At 38.1% G+C, this 13,272-nt stretch overlaps 2 protein-coding genes and 1 long non-coding RNA gene across 19 annotated transcripts in view; 1 reads left to right on the top strand and 2 right to left on the bottom strand.

Moving 5' to 3' along the window:
• Positions 1 to 13,272, top strand: part of MEF2C (myocyte enhancer factor 2C) — a 162,399-nt gene that overhangs the window by 14,796 nt on the left and 134,331 nt on the right. For 10 of the 17 annotated variants that reach the window (XM_075067063.1, XM_032784914.2, XM_032784911.2 and 7 more), the window contains exon 2: positions 2,394 to 2,492. The gene's annotated coding sequence lies outside the window, so the exon portion shown is untranslated. Of the gene's footprint in view, positions 1 to 74; positions 183 to 2,393; positions 2,493 to 5,447; positions 5,486 to 6,448; positions 7,062 to 13,272 lie in introns of those variants that run through there. The other 7 variants (XM_075067064.1, XM_075067060.1, XM_075067067.1 and 4 more) reach the window with 4 other exon arrangements.
• The window catches only part of LOC142046981 (uncharacterized), a 318,894-nt gene that overhangs the window by 194,196 nt on the left and 111,426 nt on the right, over positions 1 to 13,272 (bottom strand). The gene's annotated exons all lie outside the window — the stretch shown is intronic.
• LOC116827401 (uncharacterized) overlaps positions 1 to 13,272 on the bottom strand; it is a 156,353-nt gene that overhangs the window by 139,558 nt on the left and 3,523 nt on the right. Inside the window, exon 2 of the mRNA XM_075067465.1 lies at positions 5,500 to 5,804. Coding sequence (XP_074923566.1) covers positions 5,500 to 5,804 — 305 coding nt within the window. The remainder of the gene's footprint in view (positions 1 to 5,499; positions 5,805 to 13,272) is intronic.

Genomic DNA, 13,272 nt, shown 5'->3' with positions numbered 1-13,272 from the left:
TTTTTCTCTCCCCCCATCCCAGCCCTGTGGGCTCCTTAGTCCAGATAGGCAAACAACGGGCAGTGGCGGGGGGGAGCAGGAGGGGAGGAAGACTGGGCAGTGGTGCCTAGTCTGGCTGAGTGACTGATACGCAGGGCATAAAGCGCAGTGTGTGACTCTTGGGCATCCAGACTGTCCAGCATGTAAGTGCATTTCTGCTTTATTTTGGGGTTTGGTCCTCCTTAATGCGCGTCTCCTCTGCCTTCTCTGGGTTTTTCTAGTCAGAGAGGGGCAGGGGAAGAAGTCTTGGTGACTACGCTGTCCCAGAGCAAACAGGTTCTGCAGCCCACTCCCACCCCACCACTGTGAGTGACAAATCCCCCAGCCCCCTATTTCAGTGCGCACACAAGAAGCCACGGCACTCTCCCTCCAGTGTGCGCGCACACACACACACACACACACACGGCACCCGTCCCTGCCATCGTGCGCGCACACACATGGCATTCTCACCTCCTTCCTAAAGCACACACAGCCATAAAGCAGGGCTCGCCTCTACAGCGCGCGCACGCGTGTCCGCCACATGGTGCACACACCGACCGCATCGCTCCCCCATTGCGCGCGCGAGCACACTCGCACATCCCCGGCTCTGCACAAGCTATCCATGACACAGATGATGCTCTTCTTTCGCTCAGCTCAACGGCACACACTGCGTAGGATCCCGTCTTCTACCCACTTTTTCCACCCTCCTTCCACTCCAAACGCGTAGGTCACACTCCTCGTACTCCTCCCGCTTCCATCATGCCTTCCCCGGGTACACTCAACACAACAGCACTCTCTCCCAGCATTCACAACACATTACCCCACACCGGGGCCATGCACCCGAAATCCGCCTCTCGCCTCCCAATGTGTGTATATGCACACACAAACGCACACACTCTCTCTCTCTCTATCTTCCATGTTCACAGACGACACTTGCTGCCCTGTCTTCAGTGCGCACGCACATTTGTCCCTCTCTTCCCAATCCATGTCCATTTCATCGCCCACGGACACACTGTAGTGTCAAAAACCGCTGCGGACACATTTTGCTACTAGTACCAATACGTAACACTTGTTGGCTGTTCTTTTTCTGACACTACACCGGCAACAGCCTGAAGCGGGAGGAGAGGTGGGGAAATCCGACGGGTACAGCGCTGCTGTTGCTTTACTGTACTTTTGATTGGTCTGTAATCTGTGCAGTGTCAGTGGATTGAGTGGCCATAAAAATCATCTGCTGGGGTTTGGGCTGTTTGAACTCAAAAGCAGCCCTTGGCTGTGGGCTTGAGGATGTTTGGTAAAGGCTGGCCAGTCCCAAGTTCCGGGAGGCTGAGAAATACCCCGTCCCTTTCTCCCCCGCTCCTTACTGCTCCTCTTTGGAATCAAGCCCACACCTAGTATAAAGAGTTTAAAGAAAGGGACCCACACTGTAGCTGCAAGGGGAAACCAGGCATACTGTGCCTGTGAGGGGGATTTTGCAGGAGGCATCCTGTGTATATCCCAGTGTTTTGTGAATAACCTCAGGAGACTGGAATACACTAACTTCCTAGATATGGACAATAATAAGCTTCTCCTAAAACTCAAACACGGTCTTGTGCAGTAATTCTTAAGCCAGTTCAAATATGCAAATAAAAATGAAACTTTTTTTAAAGTATTAATAGAAAGGCAAGATATCAGGAAACTATCAGATAAGAAATGGTCCAAATGATCATTCAAATAGTCTACAGCTATAAACCTGGCCATTTACTTGATTACTTTGCTGGGTGGTACATTACAATTTGAGTGAAGACACCATTTTCACAAGCAACTGGTGTACAGAAGGCTGGACAAACAATACAAGAAGAAAAGTGTTATGATTACAGGCAGTTTTGCAATCTAAAAGGTAGGCCTTTATGGAACCTTTCTCAGATGGTTGTTGGTGTGTAAAAACCAATAGTTCTTAAAAAAATAAAATAAATTGATGAATACACTTTGCCATAAAATTCCAGCTTTTGACACAATAATTTTAATTGTTACCTCTGTACAGTACACCTCTTCATTAAGCAGTGAGGGAACTGTTTAAAAAAGCAGCGAAGACAACCATAAATATTTTATATAATACCTACTCAGAAGATTATTACAATCTCAGATCAATAGCTTTATTACAATTCACAATTTTATTGATATTTCAGCATCCCCAAAGTAGGATTCAGATAGATTTTACTGCAGCTGTTTAATACATAAAGGTATTTGATCATACATAGTTAAAAGTGATATGATTGTGAGATGTAAGTTCAGAACAATAAAGACAGTATTTTTCAGAAGCTGTTTCTTTCATACGTCTCACTACCACAGACCTACATTTTAACAATATGCTACTTTTGTGCTTTTAAATATCTAAGGTGCCGAATAAGAATTGTAAACTGTGAAGTAACTACTATGGAACAGATTAAGTAAAGCTTTGGAGGCGGATGATTTTGACAATAAAGAGGGTGTATGTGGTGAGTGTTTAATATTTATTGCATTTAATATTATTAAGTAGTTTTTATAATTTCAAATGTTAGGCTTAGAGCAAAGCCTTGATAGCAAATTCTGCTGTATTGTGTACTTGCAGGTATACCATTGACAAAGGCTTTTTGTAATCATTGCTTGCTGTGCATTACACCATTTTAGTAATGGCATACCATTTTATTTAAAGTTCATGTCTCAGCCATGCCTTGTGAATATCTTTTATAATTAATTCATTTGACAAGAAATTATATACATTCCAGTTCTTTCCTATGGTTTATAAAACATTTAAATTCTGCTCCTGGAATCCATATCCTATTATTTTTGAGATTTTCTGAATGTATACATTATGTTCAATTATAAAGGTATATGGATTGAAGGAATATTCTGAATGACTGTAGAACAAATACAGTACTGTTGAATAATCTTGTGGGGTAGATTAATCTATAGCCTTGATTCCTCTCAGGGTGGGTTGCTGTGGCAACCACCCCAGCTCACTTTAAAATAATTTTTTAAAGCACGCTTCAAGAGCTACACCCAGCATGGGCCAAGTTAAAAAGCAGACAGACATAGGAAGAAGTCCTTTAGTACACTGCTGTTATAAGATAGAGAGGTGGTTTTAAGAGCAAGGGATGGAGTGTGGTGGGGCAGAATTCTGCACAGAAAATAAACTATACCACCCCAGGGTTAGAGTGCAAAGTAAGTGGATCATTTTGTCCCAATCTCAGTCATCTTCTGTTGAAATGTCTCTTAATGATATAAATTGGTAGTCTCATTTCTTTTAAGAATTTTTTCGTCACCACGTACAGAAAATTAAAAATGGACTTTACTAAGACCCTTTATGGGGGGTGCTCACTAAACTAACCATGAGATAATCACACTCTAAGGAAAAGAGACACTTGGCTATATCTCATTCTGATAAGGCTTTGGGGATCTGAGTTTCTAATGATACCACTCATGTTATGCTTTATTGTTTAATTCAGATATGTCAGGTGATGCATTGGAAAAAGGTGCAACATTGTTCATAGTACAGGTTGCCAAAAGGCCTATGAATGACCAGTTTACAACAGGAACCATAGCTTAGATTAGACCATTTTGGAAGAAATCCAAATGGGATTCTCCCCCAAAATATTTATGATGCATGTTTTTAAAACTTGGTACAGATAACAAAGCAAAGATTTTTCGTTGTTTAAAATTATTCCAGATTCTAAAATTAACCCTAACAGGTAGAAAGATTCTACACATATTTCAAAAGATACTGCATATTTGTGCACTAATACATGCTTTATTGAATCCTCGAGTTGATGAGGAAGCATGCCCTCTAATGTAGATCTGTCCATCTGTCTGTTTTTCCACTTAATGTTTGAACTCTGTTTTAAGATGGAGGTGTCCTCTACATTGCTTTGATGAATTGTGCTCTGACAAAAACCTGGCAAAGTTTACAGATACTCTAATATATGAAGGTCACAACTATTTAAAGATTAGGCCCTCAGAGCCTAAAAATGTGGAAGGCATAGTAGACATATTAAGCAGCTGTACATATTACTTTGTTGTGGTAATTGCTATCTGATTTCTTGATGTTGAATTGAAGTACCATCCAAGCTTTATCCTACCAACTAAAGGGTCTGCTCGAGCAACTAGACAACAGCCTGAAAGATGCATTTAGCTTGCACAGAATGCAACAGCATACAGCCATTTTCATCTACAACACAAAGGTGTGAGCCTAGAAACTAGATGTCCCAACGCATAATGCTCCATTTTTTAAAAAAACTAAGAAAATATTAGTTATTGCTGTTGGCAAGACTAGTGCCATATTGATAGCAGGGAAAATGAAACTCTAGTTACAGAACAGGCACCGCAAGGATAGGATCAGTGCAAACTTTCCCATATTTCTTTACCAGAGTGCCTCACTCCAAACCAGGTGAGACCACTAGGGCTGAAAAGGTAGTTCAGACTTCATGTTCTCCCAGGTTTTGGTCCTTCTGCAGATACTACTAACGTGTGTGCCAACTACTGTCATTTATTATATATCTGTACAGTGTCTACTTGGCTGAGGCCTCTAGAAGCTACTGCAATATAAATGTTTATGTTTATTTATTATTAATTATTATTGTTGTTGTTGTTGTGTTTTACGGGATGTGGTTCGTGGATATCTGTCCAGTAAGAATTGTCCGCCCACTATTATCAAATCTGATCATGATGGACTAGAGGGTTATGGTACTTGTAGTCAGTTAAGGCACCACCTAAGTATCAAAACAGAGAACAGTCTTGGGCAATATTTTATAACTCCATCAGTTTCATTCAGATCTGGCCATGCTTTGAGCATTCCTGCTTTAGAATATACAGTAAAATAAATAGACATTTATTAATTACCTAAACTGAAATTCTAGAAGTCAGTCAATGGCCCAATGGGATATTTACATGCAAAAAAAATTATAGGGTTAGGCCCTTGAAATAAAATAAAGTAAAACAAAATAAGTCTCGTTGTTTTATTCACTGCTTTGATGTTATTATATATAGTCTTCAGGTTTCCTTTACTCCTGTCTGTTATGGCTTATACCTTTATAAAGTATCCTGTTGCTCTCAAAGCATTATAGAAGTTGGCTATCTACATAAAAGTTAAAACAAGAATCTGCAAAGTAGTTTTACTCCCCAAGTTTTACATATGCTTAATTTTGACTTTTATTTGTGTACAGAAGAGTCCTTTCAGTACTGGTTGTAAAGGTAAATGATCATGTGAGGAAGGTTCTGTCCTATTATATAGTGTGTTGGAAATACTATATTTCTGTGGAAAAGTCTGCAGAAAGACCATCTCATGCGGTAGGGTCTGATTTGGACTTGTGCAATGAGGCAAACAGTACTTTATCTAACCAGCAACGCTGTTTGCTGAGGGAGTCTGTTTATTTGCATTCCCTCAAACGTTAGCATCACGATTGTTTCTCTCCTAGCCCCGTGCCTACTTCCTGTGCAGCTGAAGCAGCCCAGGGTAAGTGAACTCACCAGCAATTGGATACGGAAGTCTAATGCGTTTGGGAAGTTGGGTTGGTTTACAGACTGAAGGCTCCGAAGAAAGAGGCCAATAAAGGTGCAAGGAGACGGGGTAGGAAATGTCATGCGGGCTAAAAATACACACGCCTGCTGCACAGATATGTTTGGATCTGTTTCGAAACTGATTAAAAAGTTGCCGGCCTGACAGACTCCCGTTGCTGGGATGATGATGATACGGATCTTCTCTGCCGCTTGCACAGACTTTGCATTTCAGCGCCCCTTTCAGCTTATTCTCCTTTAATAATTGCCGGCATCCTCTGTTTCAGTTGGGTACCTATCCCCGCTGTCTTGTACATAGACGTTGGAATGTATTGATGCCCAGATATTTTCCCCTTGAACACATATGGGAATGATCACGGGCATACCAGGATAGCAGCATTTCAAATATTTTTAAACCCCTTTCCCCCGTAACTCCTCGCATTCAAGCCGCGATTGTTTTGTGTAAGTGTTGCCACTGGAGGACATTGGGCGCCCTTTATTAGCAGCAATTCCAGCGTGCGCAGCATTTGCCGTGGCTGTTTCTGAGCTGGCCCAGAGTGTCTCTCTCCCAGAGTCTGCAGTGGTCTTGTGTCCTATTGCTGCCGAACCTCACCAGAAGGGGGGAAAGATGCACCAGCTCGCCGTATTTCCTTAATGCTATGTAATAAAGGATTGTCATTAGGTTTGAGTGTGCCATATGCCATTACCCCCACCGCCAAACTAAAATTAGCAAAATGTCAGGAATGGAGAGATTGATTCACCCAAGATGCAATTATCATTTAAAAAGTGCTTGATTGAGGTGCTGATGTTCGGTGATTTATTCTGCATACCATATACATAATTAAAGTAGGGTAGTGGAGTAATTTATCAATCTAGTTTAGACTAGAGGGGCAAGGAAAGGAGCTGCTGCCGCTGCTGCTGCTCTATGTTTGTTTTATTAAAACGCTTTCGGGATCTGATCCCGCCCCCTTTTTGCAAGAGTGAAACTGATTATTTCTCCAGCTCGGGAGGAGAGAGCCATTCGTTTGGGATTGTGGGAGAGAGAGAGAGAAGTAGAGAGAGACAGAGAGAAGGGAGGAAGGGAGAGAAGCAGAAAAGGACACCTCATCAAGCGTGTAGTTTGACTCCCTTCCTTGCCTCTTCCTTCCCCCCTCCGCGATGTTACAAAGGCTGTGAACTGCTCTCTTTTTCCCATTCGCCTTCTGTCACTTCCTTCCTGGACGCTTTCAGGACGAGTCCGGTTACTTTTAATCCAGCCAGCAGCACAGCCACTTTCTCCTCCTCCACGCTGTGCACTCACACACACACACACAGATACACACACGCGCACACACACACACACACATCAGACATCTTCTGGCTGCTATTGGATTGACTTTGAGGCTTGTGTGTGGTTCAAGGAGGCTGCATGTTGAACCAGGTGGTGAACACTTAAAAGCCTGGAAGAAGTAAAGGGTTTTTTTGTTTTTTTTCATTTTTTTCCTAAGAAAGGAAAATATCTCAAGGACTAGTCTGCTCATCTAAATGTTTGTAATGTAAGTACATATGCAATTCAGAATGGAAATAAAATACAGTGGGGATTGTATATGAGCCCCGTATACATATCTTATTGCATTTTTTAAGAATGTTATCGGTCTATGTATGTGTTCTGGGATTGAGGTTACTTGTATACTTCTTAAATATTTGAATCCACTAGCAATTGCCTTAAAGTAACTTTTTAGTCAAGCAACTTAGTTAAATCACCAGCTATTCAAATTACTCGTCCCCATCAATCTCTTGAGTGTTTAAAGTTTCATGAAATTAGTTCACCTCATTAGTATGCTTGATATCGTAAGTTTGTTTGGTTTTAATATTTCACTAAATGCTATGACCTTGTAGTACGTGCCCCCTGATTTATCAAACAGTTCACTGAAGAAACAGTCTGGCATGGGAGCAAAACACTCTTAAACGTCATATGCCACTGCTCTTTTCAGTTCTTGCATTTAGTTTTAGTTAAAGCATGCCTGTAAGTGGATACCTTTTCGCATCTCCTTTTTTCACACTCAGGTTTGAAACGCAGAGGCAGCTTGCATTATGGCATATGGTATTTTTCTGTTATAATGAAAGTTCTGGTATTCGCATAATACTTGAACTAATCTTTATATTAAGAGTGAGCAAGGTTAGATCTCCTTCACAAAACTGGCTGTTTTTTACTTTTGATTAAAGTTGTTTAAGGTCTAAGATGAAGTTTTGTGTAAAGGGGGAATTTAGAGAAACTGTTGGTGGATTATGGAACTGGAATACTTATATTTTCTTGATAATTTAGTATGGTGTTCTGTCATCTTGAAAACTGAACAAGAAGAAAATATATTACTTATTCTTTTACTCCAAAAGTACATGAAAAGGGTAAATAGCACAGGGCAAAACTTTATATCTGAATAATTTCTGTCACTTCAGGGCCCTGTGATTATATGTTTTTAAAGAAAGTTTTTATTCTCATTGGTTGTATGTGGTGGTTATGATTAGCAAATACCTGTCTTTTAAAATAAAATATCTTAATATATACCTTAATATTAGGATGTAAGAATTAAGCACAGAAAGGCATTTTGCCAATATTTTACTGGAGGTCTGTGGAGAATTGCCTAGACACAAAAAGTTTAATGGCAATTGCCTTAAATTATATTCTAATTTCATAGATTTATTTTAAATGGAGTGTAAAGGTGGCCAGCAGACCAATTATGTTAGACAAAAAAATGTGACTAGCTTTCTTTTTACTGGCACTTTGCAGGGTTTTGTGGTCGCAGAGGAAAGATGTTTATATGGAGTATAATAACTCTAATCCCTAGAGGCTTGGCAGGACATGGAAATATAACCACCTGTGAACCAGTTTGAACCTCTGTAGTACCAGCTGATTTCAGTTACAAACACTCATGCAGTAGGCCACTTTGGAAATTTGTCATTTTCTAAATTATTATTGTTAGAGGATGCTTAGAACATTGTTCTGAGACAAAAACCAACCAGAAATCCCACAGTGTTCCTTATTTTAGCCATTTTATTTAAATAAATATAGAATTATGACATCATATATGTATTTTCTCTGTACTTTGATGAAATCCATAATTCATATTGGGGCAAATACTAACTCTTGTTGAATACACTGAAAGACTTGACTGAGTAAGAACTTCAGGTTCGGGCCCTAAATCCAGAGTGTCTGTATTCCTGTAATACATGTCCTTTGGTTTTAAAAATCTGACATACATTTTTTACTGTTTATCTTATGGACAGTATCTGAAGGACAAATCTAGGGCCTGATCATGCAAACCTTCATTCATGCAAGTAGTCCTTAAATAAGTCCCACTGATGATGGTAGGACTGCCTGTATGAGGATAGACAACTCATGTGAGTAATAATTTTCAGGAACAGGCCCACAGACAGAAAATCCTAAATCAGATGTCTGTCAAGCAGTTGGCGTAAGATGTGAAAGAGTAGAGTACCACATTAAATTTCCTTATAAAAGAATACAGTTGTAACATACTGTCCCAAGTTCTCGGAGTTTTTCTCTTATGCCTGTTTGACCAAGAAAAAGCCAATTTAAGTTTAAACATGCCTTTCAGTGTTGATGCAACAATAAATGATGAACAATATGTGAGATTAAAATCTTTCAAAATGATGTATCTGGATTGCCAATTTAGGAGTACTTTAGTGATCAGACAAGCGCTTTTTACTTTTTAAGCTTCTTCCAATTTCATGGTAGTCTGAAGATTCTTCTTAAAGCTTTTTTTTTAGTGCATATATAACTTTGCTTGATGAAGTCCTTTTATCTGTGTATATGTAAATTGCCCACAGAAAAGAGAGAGGGAGAGAGAGAGAGAGATGATCATGTAAACAGTTTTATCTTGTGAGTTTAAAACATTTAGTGCCTTGTTGACAAACAGAAATTAATCTTTCCAGACTTTTTCCAGAAGTTCATCTTTAAAAGTTTTTGATTGAAAATGTTTTAAACTTCTTTGTGTACCTATGTAATAGGAAGGAATAGTTAAATAACTAAGTAGAACCTTAACAGTTGCATAGAAGTTTCAAATTAAATATTTTTTTTTGCCATTTTTAGTTTTTCTTTCTTTTACGCTTTTTGTAACAGGTTAATTTTTCAGCTGATCAGTAAAGTAGTACAGTGCATCCATAAGAGTATTTCTGTATCTTGTTGAGCAAAAAGTCATGCCCTGATATTGAATGAATAAAAGAATGTTTTATGATTCTCAACTACGTTTTCACCTGTTGGACCAAACTTCTAAATTACACATTAATTTACCAGAAATTCAGAAAAGATGGTTTGGTGTTAATTTAAGTACACTGATTGTGGAAATAACATAAATAAGATACTCTATAATAAAATAAAAGTTTTATTGTATTAATTGATGCATATTTTGCAGTGTAATTTGTGTATCTGTTTGTGTAATGCACTTCAGGCATCTTAAATCCCATAGTATAAACAGACTTTTTTCTACATCTACATTTTAGTCTATTTGGTGATTTAGAGACAAACCTCTAAAATTAAAAACAGGTTTATTTGTAACTCAAGAGGCAGAAAACTTTAGCACTAAGATTAATGATATCAGGTTAGTCTATGAAAGGGTTAACAGTATACCTTTGCACCTTATTTCAAAACTAAAACATATACAGAAGAACTCCGGTCAGCATGCACTATTTAAGTTGTAAGTGAAAAATTGAAATATTTTAAATATGCTTTTTTCATTTTATGAATATATTAATTGCCTGGCTGCTCTGAAAGAATTTAAGCTAATCTTCTGAGAGCTGATGGTCAGTATGTTACATGTGGACAGGTGATTAAAAGCTGGTGTCTTCAGTACTGTACCTTAATCTCACAGTCGCATTGACTGCAGTGCAGTAGAGCTTGGCTGTTCACCGGGATCTGTCATCTTTAGGAAATCAGACCAGCTTATAGAGGCGATTCACAAAACCAGCAGTGACAACAAAGTCTTATGTGCCTTACAAAAGAAGGATTAAGTAGTTCTCATGTCATTTTGATCGGACAGAGATAAAAGCTGATTGCTGCAGCATGGCAAGGCACACGTCAATTTCAATTGATTATTATGTAAGGATACTATAACCCTGTTGCTTAGTCATTGTTAAATGTAATTCAAAGCAGGGAAAATTAAATTTTGAAATGATTGGTTTTATATGACGTGATAAAAAATGATCCACATGGAGCATTGTTGCATGTCTTTCAAAAAATCACTGTTTATTCAACACTTGTTGAAATAGAGTGTTTTGGGGACTTTTTTTTTTTAAAAATTGGTTAGGTAATACATCGTTCAACAGCAGTTAGATCATTCTTGAAACTGCCTGAGACTCTACTAAATTCATAGCACTTATCCTACTAGGAACATATGCAAAAAGCATCTGCATTTTACAATTTAGCAGAAGTGTGGCATTAAGCATCAAGTAAATTATCTTAGTTCCAGGTAGTATTCCATTATATTTTAAAATACAATATTCAGCTGTACTTTGTGTTACATCCGTAGACATCACAGTATATTTTACAAATTAATTAGCAAATCAGATGTGGACCTTTTTTCTTTTGCTACAATCCAATTTGGCAATACAGTATAAAGTGTTGGCTGTTTTTGCAGGGAATAAAGTTATGACATATATGCTATACTAACATTGGGAACTATCAGACTTTCATAGATGACTAGTTCTGGTAATTTTACCTTTGTTGAAACAGAACTCCTTTTTTTACCCAACTGATGCCTCCTAGTGTTTCACATAATAAAACACTAATGAGTCATCCATAAATGTAAACATTGCTTTTTCATTGCCTGCATCTGATGTGATACATACTTTTTCATTGCCTTCATCTGATGTGATATATAAAATTAATATTTATGTGTTTAATTTTGTGTGTTATTAAAATCAGACAGGAAATTCCTGTAAATTAGATGTTTCATCTCAGTGGATACTATGCACACATTTACAGTTTTTCTATAACATTGCGTAACTGTATTTTGGAAAGTTTGTATCTCAGATAGAGAGCATTTTCTGTCTCTTTTACTTCCCATGTACATTATATGAAGTTTTAAAAGTATTATAGGGCTCAAATGGGATTAAAAAAGATGCTGATAGTTTAGCATTTCCATTTTTAAGGCCCTGAAAATATAGGTGCAGAAGAGTTTGAAATATCTTAGAGTGCCTCACAGCCAAATAAAATTAAAAAAGAGAAGGAATGTTGTGAGACATTCCATCTCACTTCAAACCCAAAATCAGCATAAAATAATTAACGTATGTCACATTCTGTAATTATTCCTGTGTATTTTATGTCTGAATAAGTAAGACAACTGTATTAATCTAATTTTTAAAGGTTTGGAGCACCCACAGCACACTGACTTCAGTGAAAGCTGCAGGTGACCAGCGCTTTTGAAAATTAAGTCTTTTATATATAGATGAATAGAGTATATAGTGGTTTAGATTTCCACAAGTTTGATATGGCTATAACATAACTCACCAATACTTGAACAAAAATATAATTTTATTAGATTAATACCATGTGACAGTAGAGGATTTTTTTTGGAATGAGGGGGTATCTGATTTTTGAAAAAGTTGTATAGCATCAGGGTTTTTGTGGCTCCTGCAAACTACTGTGATGAAGTATAACTTACTGGATTCCATTTGAACTGTCAGATGCAATTTTATAAGGAGGAAGAAGAAAATAGGATTTGCAGCAGTTTTGCAAATTTGAATGTCACAAGATTTTCAGTAGGGTATGAGAATAGCATAACTGTGACATCAGAAATATAATATGTTACTCTAACACTTTGAGGAAAAACATTGGATTTCATAAATACTTAGCTTACCATGTAAGTTACAAATAGATATAAAGAGAGTGAGACGCCTTACACTTTCACAAATCTGAACTTTACCAGTTAAAAAATGTGATAAAAGTTAATGACTTTTTCACAATGCGTGTATAACATGTGTGGGTATGTATTTACATATAAATGTATATTTTCATATATTAAATAGTTATGGACCTATCCAGGTATGCAGCTCTCACTGAAATAAATTGAAGTTTGGCTTTAAATCAAGTGCAGCGTCTGGTCTTTAGGTTGTATTCTGCCTCACTCACATATCTGTCACGTTTATGAATAATTTAAACTAGGGCTCAACAGTACTGGGATCTGCCATTTATTTAAGCCACTTGTGATCGGGCAATATCCCAGATCTTCAAACTTGTTTGAATCCTGGAAACACTTTAAAGTATGAGAGAGGGTTCATCCTTCAACCAGGAAAACAAATTTCAAAAAGGGATGGAAGTCTCCCACAAGAACTAGTTGCACTGCTTCTTCCCTTGAAAAGAGAAAGTAAATTTGAAAGACCGAAGGAGAGAGTTGGACTCATAGGAATTTTTTAGGGCAGCTCAAGTGTGGGGAGAGTGTATCTAGGAGTATTAGGCTGAAATTAAGCTAAACTGAGTGTCAATAAATATTTCCTTATAGTGACACATATTTAGGTTGTGGAATAATATCCGCGGGGAAATGGTAGAAGCCCTATCATCTGAGTTATTTGGATTGGACAAAGTACTTGAGAATTTTTGAGACTCTGCTGTAGGGAACAGTCCTGTAACGGCAGGGGGTAGACTAGGTGACCCAGTGGGCTAGATCCTTGGCACTTTGCGCCATTGCAATGTCATTCAGGGACTTAAAGCTGTGCTAGGGCTCAGCAAGTTGGCTGGGGGGCATAACAGTGTTG

The sequence above is a fragment of the Chelonoidis abingdonii genome, chromosome 6 (genome assembly GCF_003597395.2).
Source record: "Chelonoidis abingdonii isolate Lonesome George chromosome 6, CheloAbing_2.0, whole genome shotgun sequence".
NCBI classification, from domain to species: Eukaryota; Metazoa; Chordata; order Testudines; family Testudinidae; genus Chelonoidis; species Chelonoidis abingdonii.
This window is presented reverse-complemented; position numbering and strand designations above follow the sequence as displayed.